Here is a 16,685-nt window from a genome sequence, read left to right as displayed (position 1 = left end):
CATTTTCCCCTTGCCTTATACACAGCCTCCACCTGCAGCACCTCCCTCTTGTCTATACACAGCCTCATACTGCTGCAGCACCTCTCTTCTGGAATGGACAAGGCAACTGTTAGGTGGATTCATAACTGGCTTAGTGATCGGACCCAAAGAGTGGTCGTAAATGGCTGCACATCCAGTTGGAAGAATGACCCAAGTGGGGTACCACAGGGCTCTGTCCTGGGCCCTGTATTGTTCAACATCTTTATCAATGATTTAGATGAAGGAATTGAGGGTAAACTGATTAAATTTGCTGATGACACAAAGCTAGGAGGGATAGCTAATACTAGAGAAGAGAGAGAGAGGATTCAAAAAGATATAAATAAACTGGAGCAGTGGGCAGCAACTAACAGAATGGTTTTTAACAGGGAGAAATGCAAAGTACTACATCTGGGCAATAAAAATGAAAAAAGCATATACAGAATGGGAGGAATAGGCCTAAGCAACAGCACATGTGAAAAAGACTTGGGTATACTAATAGATCACAGACTGAATATGAGTCAACAGTGTGATGCAGCAGCAAAAAAGGCAAATGCAATTCTAGGATGTATTAACAGAAGCATACAGTCTAGATCACGTGAAGTCATTATTTCCCTATACTCCTCTTTGGTCAGACCTCATCTGGAATATTGGGTCCAGTTTTGGGCACCACATTTTAAAAAAAGACATAAACAAACTGGAGCAAGTTCAGAAAAGAGCGACCAGAATGGTGACCGGTCTGCAAACCCTGTCTTATGAGGAAAGGTTGCAGGATTTGGGATTGTTTAGTTTGCAAAAGAGAAGACTGAGAGAGGAGACTTAATAGCTGTCTACAAATATCTCAAGGGCTGTCACATTGTAGAAGGATCAACTTTATTCTCATTTGCACAAGGAAAGACTAGAAGCAATGGGATGAAACTGAATGGGAGGAGACACAGATTAGATATTAGAAAAAACTTTTTGACAGTTAGAGTGATCAATGAGTGGAACAAGCTGCCAAGAGAAGTGGTGAGTTCTCCTTCAATGGAAGTCTTCAAACAGAGGCTGGACAGACATCTGACTGGGATGATTTAGCGAATCCTGCTTTGAGCAGGGGGTTGGACCAGATGGCCCAGGAGGTCCCTTCCAACTCTACGATTCTATGATTCTCTCATCTCACATCTCTCATTTTCCACTCGCCTTATACACAGCCTCCACCTGCAGCACCTCCCTCTTGTTTATGTACAGCCTCATACTGCAGCAGCACCTCACTTCTCTCATTTTCCCCCTCACATCTCTCATTTTACCCTTGCCTTATACACAGCCTCCACCTGCAGCGCCTCCCTCTTGTTTATGCACAGCCTCATACTGCAGCAGCACCTCTCTTCTCTCATTTTCCCCCTCACATCTCTCATTTCCACTCGCCTTATACACAGCCTCCACCTGCAGCACCTCCCTTTTGTTTATGCACAGCCTCATACTGCAGCAGCACCTCTCTTCTCTCATTTTTCCCCACACATCTCTCATTTTCCCCTTGCTTTATACACAGCTTCCACCTGCAGCGCCTCCCTCTTGTTTATGCACAGCCTCATACTGCAGCAGCACCTCACTTATATCATTTTCCCATCACGCCTGTAGGTGAAGACCGTTAAAGTGTTGTCACAGTTTATGAAGCTATAATCAGTTATACTTGGAAATAAAGATATGGTTACACAAATAGTCCACTTGATGTCAGCAGAGAGCTGGAGATGATTTGATACATACATACACACACACACAGCTTTATATATATATATAGAGAGAGATCTCCCATCTTTAGGATAGGAGAAGACAAGTGATTGCTGGGGGGGTCTAAACTCTATAAACCCTACAAGATAGGGGCTCTGGGCCTGGAGCTCTGCGGAGACCAGCTTTGAATGCAACAAATGAGCACACACTCAACCGCCGCTCCATTCATTGTCTAGGAGATTGCTGGGATAGTGGCCTCTCCGGGAGTCCCATAGACAATGACAATCAGAGGCTGAGCAAAATCAGCGCTGATCAGTAACTTATCCTCTGCGTAGGCCTATAGGGGATTATTACACCCGGTCCCCATCCTGGCGCTGCGCCCAGGCCTTCCGCTGTTACACCTGGGCCCCGTCCTGGCGCTGCGTCCAGGCCTGCCGCTGCTCTCCGTTCTGGGCACTCACCTCGAGCCTCTCATGCTGCTGCTCAGTGTTCTGTCCTCCCTCCTGCCTCCTCCTCCTGGCGTCCTGTGAGGAGATCTGTAGCTAAGGCTATTAGGGCACGCCCGCCCGCTCTCTTGCCTTCTTAAAGGGGCGGCGTGCATTATTCTAAAAATGCAATTAACCAATGGCAGCGCACTGGCTGCTATTTCTGGCCTCTCCTCCATAGGGAGAGCGCTGGAGCAACGAGTATCTATCATTGCTACAGTACATCCGGTTCTCATGCTAACCTGTCTGCGCTGCATCTGCAGTCTCTGTGCATTGTCTAATGCTCTCTGTTTCCACAGCATATCAGTATCCTGTGTTACCTGGTTATATCAGCAACCATCTGGGCCTAAGCTATCCCGTTCCGACTACAGCAATCCGAGTCCAAGGATTGTGTGAAGGTCACTGGAACCGACTCCTTACCAACTAACCGGATCCAGGACCCAGCGCATTACGGACTCTGCTGTAACTGTTGTTATCCCTTTTGGTCCCGCTGGGACAGCGGCCACGTGTTCGGGGTCTAACTGGAGGTAGCACCTGTGTCCTCCGGGTATTCCATTCTGGCCCTGTCTGAGGGGCTTTACTATGGGTACCCGGGGCTCACTAGTCACGCCCCCTTCGGAGCCCCCCGGACCGTGGTCCCGAGGTTCCACTTAAAAAATAAAAACGAATGTGAACTTCACCATCTCTGCCTCCGCTTCCATTCGTTACAGGGATAATTTCACAATTTAAGAATATTCATTTAACTAACATAATTATTTCGGCACCTGTGCATTCAAACACCCCTAACTCCCTAACTTTTTTTTATCTATCCAGTTTATTTTCATTTCAATACCTCAATTTTGAACTTTTTTTTTTTTAGTGGGTAGTGGGGCGCGCTAGAAAAAAAAAAAAGGCAAAAAAAAGTTATTACAACACGTTTGATTGCATTTTTTTTCTAAGTTTAATTTTTGTTTTACTTTTTTAAAAGAAGTTTACTTCTATGAAACTTTAGCGAATTTTATTTTAAATTTTTCTTGCCTCACTTGGAACTTGACGACCATCGTTTTGATCGCTTCTTTAAAAGGGGTATTCCCATCTCCAAGATCCTATCCCGATATGTAGTAGGTGTAATAATAATATTAGCAAATACCTCTAATTAGAAATTGAGTATAGTTCTTCTGATTTGCTATGTCACTTTCCTCATGTGCAGGCATTGCAGGACCTTAGGTATCCATGCTGACGACCACTAATATAGTGACAGCTAGTTCCTAGTGGTTGTAACCATGGATACCTAAGGTCCTGCAATGTTTGCACATGAGGACAGAGACAGCGAATCAGAAGAACTATACTACATTTCTAATTGGAGGTATTTGCTAATATTATTATTACATCTACAATATATTGGCATAGGATCTTGGAGATGGGAATACCACTTTAATGCTTCGAAATACACTGTATGCTGCAGTCAGTATCAAACTGCCGACATAGGTAGTAACAAAAAAACACTAGAAATACCTCATTATAATAATTTAGTAGTGGACAGATGGACGAGATAAAGGATCAGATATTATTTGATTCTGTAGTAGGTACCAGTAATCATGCCATCCAACAGAATGGTCTACAGGGAGCTGCACACCGAATCAGTGCTGCCATCTGGTGCCGACAAAGTGTATTAACCTTCAGTTAGTCGTGCCAAAAGATTCACAAGATTAGTCGCGTTGGGTCCCTACCAGATCTCACACACAAATGAGCCCAAGTGCTCCTTTGAGAGCACTTGGACTACCTAAAAAGTACAATACTATTACTCACGTTGGGGTCCGTTGGACACAAAAGCACCTCGCTATGGCACATGTAGTTGATGACGCAGCTCGCGTTGTCCTAAGGAAGGAGGGGCACCTGAGCTAGGAAGCTACCGAAACGGATGGTTACCCGACTTCAATACTTGTGGAAATATGATGAAAAAAAAATGTCATGGGGTCCTAAGGACCCAACACGACTAGTTAGAGGGAATCTGTCAGCAAGTTTTGGCAATTTATTCTGACAACAGCATGATGAAGTGGCAGAGACCCTGATTCCACCGATGTGTCACTTACTTTACTGGGTGCAGCAGTTGTGGTAGAATCACATTTTTTTCTGCTGCAGATCTCAGAATGCTGAGCTCCGTATATCCCCACCCACACCACTGATTAGCAGCTTTCCGCCAATCAGTGGCGCGGGTGTGGCTGGACTAGAAGGCACCAAACACCTAGTCCTCTAGTAATAATCTGCTAATAAAACACTGATTTTATTGAAACAGCAAAACACAGCCCAGTGAGTGACACATCGCTGTAATCAGGGTCTCTGCCTCTACATCATGGTGGTCTCATATTACATAGCAAAAACCTGGTGACAGATTCACTTTAAGATTTTGGTGAAACTCTGTCTGAATGTTACGTGTGCTGCAATTCCCTAAGCATGGACATTTCGGTTATACAGCAGAGTATGGGACACTTAATTGTGTAAGTTGTTCCTGGCAACTTCTCTGCCCCCATTGGATTATGCATACATGTATTGATACACATTGGGTCTGGGTTCCCTTTGGATAAAATACTCACGTGCTGCTGTATCCGGTGATTGGATTCCATCTCTGATTTTCGTAGATGAAGACACACGTCGTGTCAGACTGGGGAAAGATGTTATTTGTGCTGCTGTCCAACCCTGTAAAAAAAAAAAGAAGGAAAATATGAAAGATTCTGTTATTAGTAAAGAGAACATAACTGATATAGAGAGAAACTAACACAGCGCTGATGCGGCTGTGATCACAGGACTTTATTAACTAGCAGGTTCCCTCAGACACAGAGACGGCTTGTCATTCCATATGGTGGTAGGATATTTAAAACCTTCTCTCTTTTTTACTATTCCAGTATAGACGTAATAAATTCTTACAGTTGGTCACATAATTAATAAATACTAACTCTACCCCGTACCTTGCATGAATCCTCCTCCATAGCCTCCAGTATATACCCATGCAGTGAGATCATAACTGATGCCCCACACAACGCCACAGCTGCTGCTCTCCACCAGCTTTAGGTGTCCTCCTATTTGACGCCAAAACCTGCAAATAAATAGCAAATTCCCATTACCCAAACATATTTATATATTGAGAAGAAAAAATTAGTAAGGCAGGTAAGCTACCCTAACAATCTGAACAAAAGTGACCCAAGCGCAGGAAAAGTACTTACAACTCTATGTACAACTCTTTAGAGTATCCCCACCGCCCCTGATGAAGACTTAATGAAACGCGCGTTGGGGCGGTGGGGATACTCTAAAAGAGCGAATTTCCCGAATTTCTTTTTCACCACATAAATAAAAAAAAAACTGTACATGATTGGTATCTGCATACTCGTACGGACCTGGAAAATCATACTGCCAGGTCAGTTTTACTATATAGTTAACAAGATAAAAAAATACACAAAAACAAATTGTGGAATTGCACTTTTTTTTGGCAATTTCATCACACTTGGAATTTTTTTCCCCCTTTTCCAGTAGACAACATGGTAAAATATATGACCAGAAAAATAAAAATGTTATAGCTCGTGGAAAATAAATAAATAAAATTGCCGTATAGTGAAGGGGTTAAATAGCTTTGAATGATAACCATCACTGTTTTAGGGGACGGGGGGGGGGCAAACTCTGAGAAGAATCGTCCACTCTGGACAACATCCTCCCATGCACAATCCAAGTGCAATCAAGATACAGATATGAAGACGTGCGCGGTGGAGGAAGCCATTATGCCACGGATCCTTCCATAACACTTACATCTGGTCACACATCCGTCCACTGGTCAGAAACTCCAGGTCTGATGACGGCTCACTCACAAATATGTCTCCTTTACAGGTAACGGACCAGATCGCCTGGGGAGAAGGAGGTCCTTGCACTTTTCTAATTTCACAGCAAGACCTGCTTATAAGACTGAGCTGTAAAATAAGAAAGAAAAATTAATGTCTAAAGAATGTATAAAAAAAAAATAATAATTTTAATGCCAGATTGTGTGTGCTTCATGTAAATCACTCACAAAGAGTCACCTGGGTGGAGTCAGTGTGATGAAAAGTCAGTGTCCTGGCTGTTGTGACCTACAATCTGATGGACATGCCACTTGGTAGACAAGTCAACATCCGGATGGGAGTGATAACAACCAGCACACTGTGACTCCTCCTCAGCACACCGCCACCGCGGGAGGCGGCACATGTGCAGATTGAGATCTCGGCTCCTGAGATCTCAATTTACGCATGCGTTCGCCGGAGCCTGCCCATGCTGCGCACTCCTCGCCCAAGAGGCTGCCCAGCTGTGGGACTGCAGAGGTGGCAGAAACCTAGGCAACAAACTGTACACGATAAAAAATTTAAAATCACGTGACAGCAGGGCACCGATTGCTTGCCATGACGGGCAGGGGTCTGTAGAAGACCCCTGTGCCTGTCATTACGATACTCCTGTACAGCCCTGATTATTGCTACTGTTGCCTACTTGTACGTAGCACAAGCGATCGGATGATCGCAGGCTCAAGTCCACAAAGGGGACTAATAAATACAGCCCCCAGAGCCATATCCCAAAAATGTGAAATGCAACAGCTCTTGGAAAATGGGGTCCCTAGTTAATTTTTTTTTTTTTTTTTAAATTTTGGAATTTTTTATCATCCACTATATAAAACCCAAACTTTGCATGTTTAGTTTCTCCGTTATTGTACTCTCTTGGAGAGTCGTATCGCCTGATCATTTTTACTGTAAAATGAATGCTGTAAATAAAAACAAAACCCCCAAAATTGTGGAATGGCACATTTTTCTTTTTTTTTTTTAATATTCCGCCACACTTGGATTCTTTTCCCCACTTTCCAGATAATAGAATATATGAGGTCATTGAAAACTAAAACTTTTCCTGCAGAAAACACGCCCTTGCTCTTACCCAGTCATGCATCTCCTGCTCAGTGGAGGCGGCGAGGCGCACCGGCCACCTCTGCTTCGTCTTCTCAGAAGTGTATATGGCGAAGGAGTGTTTGGCGTCGTTAAGGACCGGCACCAGAATAGTGACTTCATTGAGAAACAAGTGCAAATACTGAAAAGGAAGCACATGTTGAGGTATTAGTAAGCAATGGGTATGGAATTAACTGCCGAGACCCCCCCCCCCCCCCCAGCAATCGCCAGAACTGAGGACTTCTTTCTGGCGTATGATCGCCCGCCGGAGTTGGCCAGTACTCCATTCTGAGAGTCTTACAACTGCAGCCACCACTAGGGGGAGCTAAGGAGCTTCCTGCATGCGCTCATCTTCCCGTTTCTGAAAATCCCTTTATACTGGCGGCAATTTGTTTAAAAAAACAAAGTGTGCTTTACTCACCCTCCCTGAGTCCACTGCTGCTCCCGATGTCTGTTAGCCCCATCTAGTGGTGACTACGGGTAGCCACAATTTATCTTTTCCACTGATGACTTTTGATAAATTAGAACATGGCTTGATACATCTCAATACTTTCGATTGTAAAGACCCGGGATACAGCAGACTGTTGCGAGCATTTACCTTTTTCTCCTCATAGTGAGTGTAGTAAATAAAGAGGATGCTGTCTATGGATCCATCATTGGCCGTCACCTGCTCAAGGGCCACCCGGACATCAATCCATTTGTAGGGTTTACAGTCTCTCCACCACTGTAACGCGCCTGTTTTCACCCACACGGACTGGAAAAAGGTAAGAGAGAGTATCACTAGGATTCAGAGATGTGAAAAGGAAAGAATATTGGGTCAGAATAGATATGGCTGGCTGAAGAGGGTGACAACCCATTTCTATAGGTTCTGTTACAGGATATGGATATCATCGATGGCTTCATGTAATACTACACTTCCCCTGTAGTGGCCGCTGCAGGAAAACAGCATATCCGGCCTGATCGGCTCTTGGCACAATCATCTGGCCAAAATATCTCAGGTGATGAGCTCAATATACAACAGAATTGTCACGAAAAGGACATGCCTTATTTCCAAAAATAATAGACATACTAGGTCTCATGTTGATCTATGTATTTTTTTATCTCCAAAAAAAAAAATTCTAGGTTGTATATAGTATGGAAGACTTTCGAGTACCTGATCTATGGCGGGCTCGTAGTGTCTGAAACTGTCCAGTTCTCGCTTTGTGCGCTCGCTGAGCTGGTCGAATATCTGTTTCCTCCACACTGCTGTATTAGCCGGGGTGATAGACAATGACATTGATTGCATACTGGCGGTCAAACCTGGAAGATAACATGTAGGCTAGGGCTAGGCTACGGTCATCCACAAATTGTGGTAAAATTGCAACATCATTGTGTCCTCATGGGGAAAATCACTTGCAACCATCGCAAAATTTCTGCATTGGTTGGAATTCTTGAGATTGTCCTTAGTTGCCTGCGAGGGCACAATGGGCAGGTATCACGCACCTGTCCTGTTCATTAGCTACAGAAGTGACCAGAGGAGTAACGATCGCGGTCGCAGAGGTCGAGACCGGGCCCGTATGGGTGAGTGGCCTGCCAACACCAGCACAGACTTCAACAGGATGTATGTCCTCGGATGCACCTTCAGCTGAAGTGTATTGCGGAGCAGAGATCCGTCAGGTCCGTGCACTGCAATACACGCTGCCGGCCAATTAGAGGCCAGCAGCTGATATCAGCGTGCACGTGACTGGGGGCGAATGGCAGTGACGTCATGCGCTCCCGTCGCTGCATGCTGAAGTCAGATGCCGGCTTCAGAAGAGGACACCATGCAGTGGGGGATCAGAGGGAAGGTGAGTACAATCATTTTTTTTTTCTATTGCATTAAAGAACAGCGGCAGAGTGGGGTCATATATACCCAGATGGGGACAGATTTACCAGAATGGGACCAGGATGAGGGATATAGGATATATATACCAGGATGAAGCCCAGGATAAGGCACATATATACCAGGATGGGGAACATAAATACTAGGATAGTCCCAGGATGGGGTGGCAATACTACATAACGGGGGAAGGTGGTAAACTCGTATGTTTGTATAGGATTTAGAACGCTATAACGGCCCAACATGTGAGGGGGCACAGGTCCAAATTTTTAACCGGGGCCCATTGGACTCTAGTTACGCCACTGGATGTGAAATCACCAGTGCTGCTCACCTCCCAGCTTTTAGGTTAACTGGTGAGTTATGGCCCCATACACATTAGGCTAAAACAGGTCAAGCTCCTGGATATCGGCAGGATCGACCAACAGTCTAAGGAGTATGGGGGGGTCTCCCAACAGATGATGGTGGGGGGGGGGGGGAGAAGGAGCAAGCTCGTTGTATTTCCAACGGCAGATTCTTTAGTTCTCCCGGGAGATGAAAGGAGTCCGGGAGTGACTCTCACATAGAGAACACAAGAGTGCTTGGCCGAGCCGAGTGTTCCTGTATAAGGGGGAGTCGGGAGAGATCGCTGTCAAATGACTGATCGCTACTAAATGCGTATGGACTCAAATTTACTACAACTTGCAGATGACGCCGTGTTGTAGCCTAATAACCACATTATAAAATATTGAGATACAAAAGGACAATACAATGCCGATACCTGCTTGCCGAGTGAACCATTTAAGAGTGTTTTGAGAGTCTACGAGACAGCTCCCTCCAGAAACCCATGTCCACAGCGGAAATATATCTCTTCCAAAAGAGTCTTCGGTTCCTTCAGGAAACGTCTCAAACACTGAGAGGTTGGAGGCATCATCTGCAGCTTGGAGTGAACTGATGCGAGCTTCTACCAGATCGATGCTGCTCCACTGGGGAGCTCGGGTCATCTTGGAGTGTGTGGGTGCCTCTTCACAACTGGGACCAGCATCTTCCTGGGGGTCCAGGGGAAGTTCTGCACTTGGGTGGACTATTTCTTTTCCGTCCAACGTACTGGAACCAAGCTCTGGTATCTGCGCTTGTTCGGCTTCTGAATCTACATCAGACTGGACGACTGAATCTGTTTGACCCCTCACTTCATCTCCAAAGAAGCAGCCAGCACTAAAAGGAATAAAAACAGTAATTAGACCTACCGGTAATTGTGTTTCCAGGAATCCATCCTGACAGCACGCTAGAGGATGTCCTTCTTATCCACAGTGGGACAAGAAACCTCAAGAGCTTAAAAGGACCCTTCCCCTACCACCCTTCAGTGATTTCTCAAAGTAACACATCTGGATGGATGCAAAAAGAGATTTTTATTTAAACCAACATTCATCATACACATGTTACATCATAGTAGTATGGAAAATATCATAGGGAGGGAACTAACAGTCCTGTCAGGATGGATTCCTGGAAATACAATTACCGGTAGTTCTAATTACCGTTTTCCAGGTCACCACCTGGCAGCACGCTGGAGTAGTACCAAAGGAGATTGGTCCTAGGGTGGGACTACTGCATGGAGCACTTTCCTGCCAAATGCCAATTGTGTGGATACCACGTCTAATTTATAATGCTTAGAGAAGGTACTGAGACTGGCCCAAGACGCAGCCCTGCAGATCTGTTCTGCTGAGGCTCCCCCCTTCTCTGCCCATGATGTGGCCATGGCTCTAGTTGAGTGGGCTCTAAGGCTCCCTGGGGAGACTCTGACCCTGTGCCCTATAGACTAGGCTAATTGTGGATTTTGATGCTTTCTTCCCCTTATTCGGACCTCTGTATTGGACAAAGATTATTATCCTGTCTCCAAGGCCTGGTTGTGTCCAGGTACCTGAGTACTGTCTCCCTGACATCCAAGTTATGGTAGGTACTTTCCTTCTCATTCTTAGGAAACTGACAGAATGAAGGGAACACCACCTCTTGATTCATATTTGACTGAGATAACTTTGGGGAGAAAAGCCGGGTCAAGCCTTAAGACTAACCGATCGACAAACACCTGTAGGTAACGATCTTGGATAGATAGGGCCTGAAGCTCTCCTAGGCTCTTCGCTGACGTGATCGATACCAGGAATGCCGTTTTGAGTGAGAGATTACCAATCTCTATCTCTGCCCCTAGCTGGTATGGGTGTCTACATAGTGTATTCTGGACTAAATTAAGGTCCCAAGGAGGGACAGTTTTCCTTATTAATGGCTTACGGCCCTGGAGAATCGGGCTATCCAAGGGTGTGACGATAGGGTAGAATTGTAGAACATGCTTAGGGCTGCGATCTGTACCCTTACAGTACTGGGTCTAAGGCCCTTTCTGAACCCTGCCTGTAAGGCTGTGTTCACACACATCGCTTTTCTAGCGGTATTTTTTGCGGTTTTTCCAATAAAACCGCTAAAAATAAGCGTCTCATTCATTTCTATGCATTTTGCACTTTTTGTCCATACTGATGCGTTTTACCGCGAAAAAAACGCATTGCGGTAAAAACCGCAGCATGCTCATTAATTTTGCGGATTTTTCAGCGTTTCTGACTATTTCTATGTGTTTTGAAAACGCGCAGAAAAAAAACGAGCGGTTTCTGGGAAGGGAGTCAGGTTTTTCAGCAGAAATTTTCTGCTACGTGTGCACTTAGCCTAAGAAGTCAAGGATCTTTGGGATGTCAGGGTGGTCAGTATCGACTGTCGCCTCTCCACAGAAGCTGCAGAATTTTTTCCAGATTTTGCTATATACTGCGGCGGTCACTGGTTTTCTACTTGCTTGGAGGGTTGAGATAACTTTGTCCAACAGACCCCTCGATCTCAGGACCTGACGATCAGGATCCAGGCTGATAACTGGAGTGCTTCTGGCCTCTGGTGCAAGATCAGACCCTGATGGAGGAGGTCTTCTCTTCTTGGTAGGAGAATGGGTTCCTCCTCTGATATTTTCTTCAGCAAGGAGAACCAACTCCTCTTTGGCCAGAAGGGCACCACTAGAATGACTCTGGCCCTGTCTTCGTAAATTTTCCTGAGAGTCCGCGGAATGAGAGCGAGAGGCGGGAAGGCGTATAACAGGCCTCTGCTCCATGATTGTGACAGGGCTTCGATTCCTGCTGGACCTCCCAGCGGGCTCAGAGAGTAGAAGGTCTTGACCTTTTTGTTTTGCTTGACTGCGAATAGGTCTATCTCCGGTCTTCCCCACCGGTTGCATAGGCAGTTGAACACCTCGTCGTTCAGCTCCCATTCCGTTGCGGCTACTCTTCTCCTGCTGAGGAAGTCCGCGACCTGGTTTCTGGTACCCTCCAGATGTACTGCTGAGATCTCCCTCTCTGCCAACCTGAAGATTCGTTCTGCTAGGTGTTGTAGCACTGGATGTCTTGGACCGCCCTGGTGACGGAGGAAGGCTACTGTCGTGGTATTGTCTGACAGTACCTTGACGTGTTTGTTTCTCACCAGGGACCGGGCGGACAACAGTACCTTCCAGACCGCATGAAGCTCCCTGAATTTGGAGGATTCCTTGTTGTCCTCCATACTCCATCGTCCCTCATAGTATCTTCCTTGGACATGTCCGCCCCAACCTTGTTGACTTACGTCCGTTGTGACTATGACCTCTGGGGACTGGATTCACGAGACACCGGCCCGTAGATTTCTCGGAATGGTCCACCATACCAGAGACTTTCTGACTCGGGGAGACAATCACATCTTCTTGTCTAGCGAGGTCTGCCTTCTGTCCCAGGAAGTTAGGACTGCCTGCTGTAGATCTCGAGAGTGAAATTGACTCCACTTGACGCAGGGAATGCAAGAGGTCATCAGGACAGGAATCTTCATCGCACCCCTAATAGAGACCTGGTTCCTTGTGAAACTGACGAATCCTCTCCTTCATGCTGGCTTGCTTTTCCTTCGGTAGGCAAGACATTCTTCTCTTTGAGTCTAGCATGACTCCCAAAAAATTGTATTTTTGGCTTGGGTATTAGATCTGATTTTGCCCAGTTAATGATCCAACCAAACTTCTGCAGTGTGGAGATCAAAGACTGACAGTCGACTCTGAGCTGAGCTACCGAATCTGCTACGATTAAGAAATCGTCTTGGTAAGGGACCACTGTGATGTTCTGATTTCTTAGGTAGGCCACTACCTCTACCATCAGTTTTGTAAAGACTCTTGGGGCTGATGCTAGGCCAAAGGGGAGGCAGCGAAACAGATAATGGTAGATCCTGCCATCCTTTTCGCCTGCAAATCTGAGATATTTTTGATGGTGTGGGTAGATGGGAACGTGGTAATATGCACTCTTTAAATCTAGAGTGCACATTACCGCTCCCTTTCCTAATAGGGGAATCGATTCCATTTTGAACCTTTTGTATCTTAGCCATCTGTTTAGGGGTTTGAGATTTATTATAGTTCTGGATTCCCCAGATGGTTTCTTTATCAAGAAGAGGCTTGAGTAGTGTCCTCTGCCTTCTTCTCGTGCGGGTACTGGAATGATTGCAGCTGTCTCCAGGAGGTCCTGAATATCAGACCACATAGGGGAGGCTGAACCGAGGTGGGAGCTGGTTACTAGAAATCTGTTCGGAGGGAGGGAGTCGAACTCTATCCTGTACCCCTGAGAGATGACCTGTAGCACCCAGGGGCTGCTGGAAAATTCTCGCCATCCCTCCAGGAACCTGAGCAATCGCCCCCCTACTCTGGTGGCGTCAGTTCCTTAGGGAACTTGACCCTGAGCCGGAGAACATGGTATCTCTATTACTACTCCTGCTCTCTCCCCCTTTGGGATAGCTCCATCTTCCCGATTTCCCCTTCCCTCTGTAGTCCATTTTCTGATTATAACGAGGTCTACGAAAGGGCTGATACTTTTTGCGTTTCTCTTCAGGGAACCCCTTCTTCTCATCTGAGGCTTTCTCTAAAATATCGTCGAGAACGGGCCAAAAAACCTTCCCCCCTGAGAAGGGAATTGAGCAGAGCTTATTCTTTGATTGCACATCCTCTGACCAACTTTTTAGCCAGATGGCTCTTCTGGCTGCGTTGGACAGGGACTGACTCCTGGCCGCAAATCTGACGGACTCTGCCGAGGTGTCAGCTAATAAGCCAGTTGCTAATTTCAGTAAGGGAAGGGATTTCAGGATAGTGTCTCTCGGAGTTCTATCTGTAAGGTGCTCCTCCAGATCATCTACCCATAGACGCATGGAGTGCACTACTGATGTTGCAGCTATATTGGCTCTTATGACTGCTGCTGAACTCTCCCAGGCCCTCTTTAAGAGCCCATCCGCCTTCCGGTCCATGGGCTCTTTTAGGTTAGAGGAGTCCTCAAAGGGGATAGCTGTCTTTTTAGATACCTTCGCTACCAGGATGTCTATTTTGGGGATTTCCTCCCAGACCCTGACCTCCTCTGGGTCAAACGGTAGGCGAAGTCTAAAGTCTCTGGGAATAGTCAGTCTTTTCTCTGCTTCTTCCCATTCCTCTAAGATCATTGCCCGTATATGAGTGTTTACTGGGAAGACCATTGAGGTCTGCGAGTGCAGCCCCCCAAACATCTCGTCATGTACTGAAAGAGTTGTTGGGGGCTCCTCGATATGCATAGTCTGCCTTACTGCTCGCAATAGTTCGTCCGTATCCCGGTCGAAAAGAGATATCTTTACCCCTTCTCTGGAGGCTCTCTTATCTCTTCCAGCTCTGATTCAGACAGGATCTCCTCAGATGAGGTGTCCGATTCCCTTGGCCTTTTCCTGGATACCTGGGGGTTCGTCTGCAGGGTTTGGGGGAACACAAGGCCTGACACCAAAGCCTGCACCTCTTCTCTTATAATCAATCTCATGTTAGACATGAGTGTAGCCTGCTCCTCCCCCACTATGAGTCTGGTGCATGCATCACAGAGGGCTTTTTGCCACGTGTCCTTTAGCTTTTTAGAGCAAATCGGGCACTTCTTATCCTTCCTCCTGGACTCCTTTTTTTCCGCTGAGGTGGAGGTTCCCCCCTGGAATATACAAAATGTGTGTCCTGTGGGAATCTGCCTCCTTGGGGCCCTGAAGTGACCTTATCTGTGGTTACTCACGTGACCCTGGCTCTCTGGCCCCGTCTCAGTGTTAGCCTGATTCTCCATACTTGGGTAGGGAGGACTGCCCTGGGGATGCTGTACCGCCTGCTGACCGCATACCTGGTCTGGCATGCCACGCTGTCCCACCTGCTCCGGAAGTACTCTCTTCTGGAGAAGACGCCACCCTGCCTCCTACTGGCGCGATCCGGGAGTGACGCGGTCCGTGTTCAGGCCGCGACCTGGAAATGACCCAGAAATGACGCGGCCGCCCGAAGCCTGTGATGCAGCGACCCGGAAGTGACGCGGCCGCCCTGTGCTGGCCGCGACCTGCCCGCTTCCCGCCCCTGGCTGTGACCAGGAGTGATCGTCCGGTGTGCGGGGATGCCCTGCGGCGGTGATCTGTTCCAAGGGACCCGCTTACTGGAACCGGAGAGTCCATAGAGGCGACGTCTGGAGTCGAGAGCCCCCCGTCAGGAGGAAGTGACCCCCATCTCCCAGGAGCAGCGCTGCACTGGGTCTGCTGAGGGACCCTCTAGCGGGTGTTAGCTGCAGAAGTCCTGAGGTGGGAAGGGAAAGGCTGGGCCCCCCGATCCTCACCATCTGCTCGGAACGGTCGGATCTTCTCTCGCCGTTCCTATCCACAGTGGGACAGGAAAAAACACTGAAGGGTGGTAGGAGGAGAGTCCTTTTAAGCTCTCGTGGTTTCCTGTCCCACTGTGGATAAGAAGGACGTCCTCCAGCGTGCTGTCAGGTGGTGACATGGAAACATCTATTTTTGGGGGTACTTCTTACCACGTATTTATGAATTTTAATAGGCTGCAACAATATTTTTAAATGCACAAAGAAATGTGATAACCCTGATAAAGGAGGTGTCTAGGAGAGGTTTCCGACCTCATAGTAATTCCTCATCTATCACCATAAATGTCAGATCAGTGGGGTCCCCACGATCTTTAGAAGCCAGTCCTAAGCCCCCTTGTGACGCCTCATTGTGGTTGGCCACGTGTGCGGCTTCTTCATTTAAAATCTATGCGACTCGTGGAGGACGCCGAGTCCATCACCCTTACAGACATTATCAGAGGTGAATGATTGTGTCCCATTGAATACAGAGGAATGGGGGGCTTGGGGTTCCGATGAATATAAAAAATAAAGAAATTCACAGTGAAAGTGCACAGAAAATAATGGATATACTGTGGACTTAAAATCTGTGTCAATTTGAGTTTGGATTTTATTCCACGGAGTGTAGATGAGATTTGTTTAACACAGTGTCCATTTTGCTACTACTGTAATACGCTGCGGATTTTCCACCAGAAATCCCGACAGGAAATCGCTTACTGCACACAAGTTTTGTGACAACAGCGATCTCACCAGCGAGATCGCTGTGTGTGACAGGTATCAGCGACCGGCCTCCCTGCTGGGTATCGCTGATCGTGCTGGAACGGCCTGGACATTTTTTTGATCGTTGATCTCCCGCTGGCCAGCACGCATCGCTGCGTGTGACAGGCAGGAGACCAGCAATCAGGGAGCTGGACGCTGGTTTCTAATGTAAACCGCGGGTAACTAAGGGGCGCGTCACTTAGTTACCCGCTGTGTACCTTAGTTACCAGCGCGCTGGTGCAGGGAGCTGGTAACCAAGGTAAACAGTGGG

The 16,685-nt window shown here is 46.9% G+C and overlaps 1 protein-coding gene across 1 annotated transcript in view; it reads right to left on the bottom strand.

The window, feature by feature from the left end:
- TECPR1 (tectonin beta-propeller repeat containing 1) overlaps positions 1 to 16,685 on the bottom strand; it is a 109,765-nt gene that overhangs the window by 44,724 nt on the left and 48,356 nt on the right. The window contains exons 10-16 of the mRNA XM_073543058.1: positions 9,748 to 10,181; positions 8,286 to 8,431; positions 7,731 to 7,886; positions 7,125 to 7,274; positions 5,985 to 6,142; positions 5,153 to 5,280; positions 4,781 to 4,883 (exon numbers count right to left, since the gene is read on the bottom strand). Of these exons, the coding sequence (XP_073399159.1) occupies positions 4,781 to 4,883; positions 5,153 to 5,280; positions 5,985 to 6,142; positions 7,125 to 7,274; positions 7,731 to 7,886; positions 8,286 to 8,431; positions 9,748 to 10,181 (1,275 nt within the window). The remainder of the gene's footprint in view (positions 1 to 4,780; positions 4,884 to 5,152; positions 5,281 to 5,984; positions 6,143 to 7,124; positions 7,275 to 7,730; positions 7,887 to 8,285; positions 8,432 to 9,747; positions 10,182 to 16,685) is intronic.

This window comes from Dendrobates tinctorius, unplaced genomic scaffold, assembly GCF_039654945.1.
Source record: "Dendrobates tinctorius isolate UK_male_01 unplaced genomic scaffold, ASM3965494v1 ptg000129l, whole genome shotgun sequence".
Classification (NCBI taxonomy): Eukaryota; Metazoa; Chordata; class Amphibia; order Anura; family Dendrobatidae; genus Dendrobates; species Dendrobates tinctorius.
This window is presented reverse-complemented; position numbering and strand designations above follow the sequence as displayed.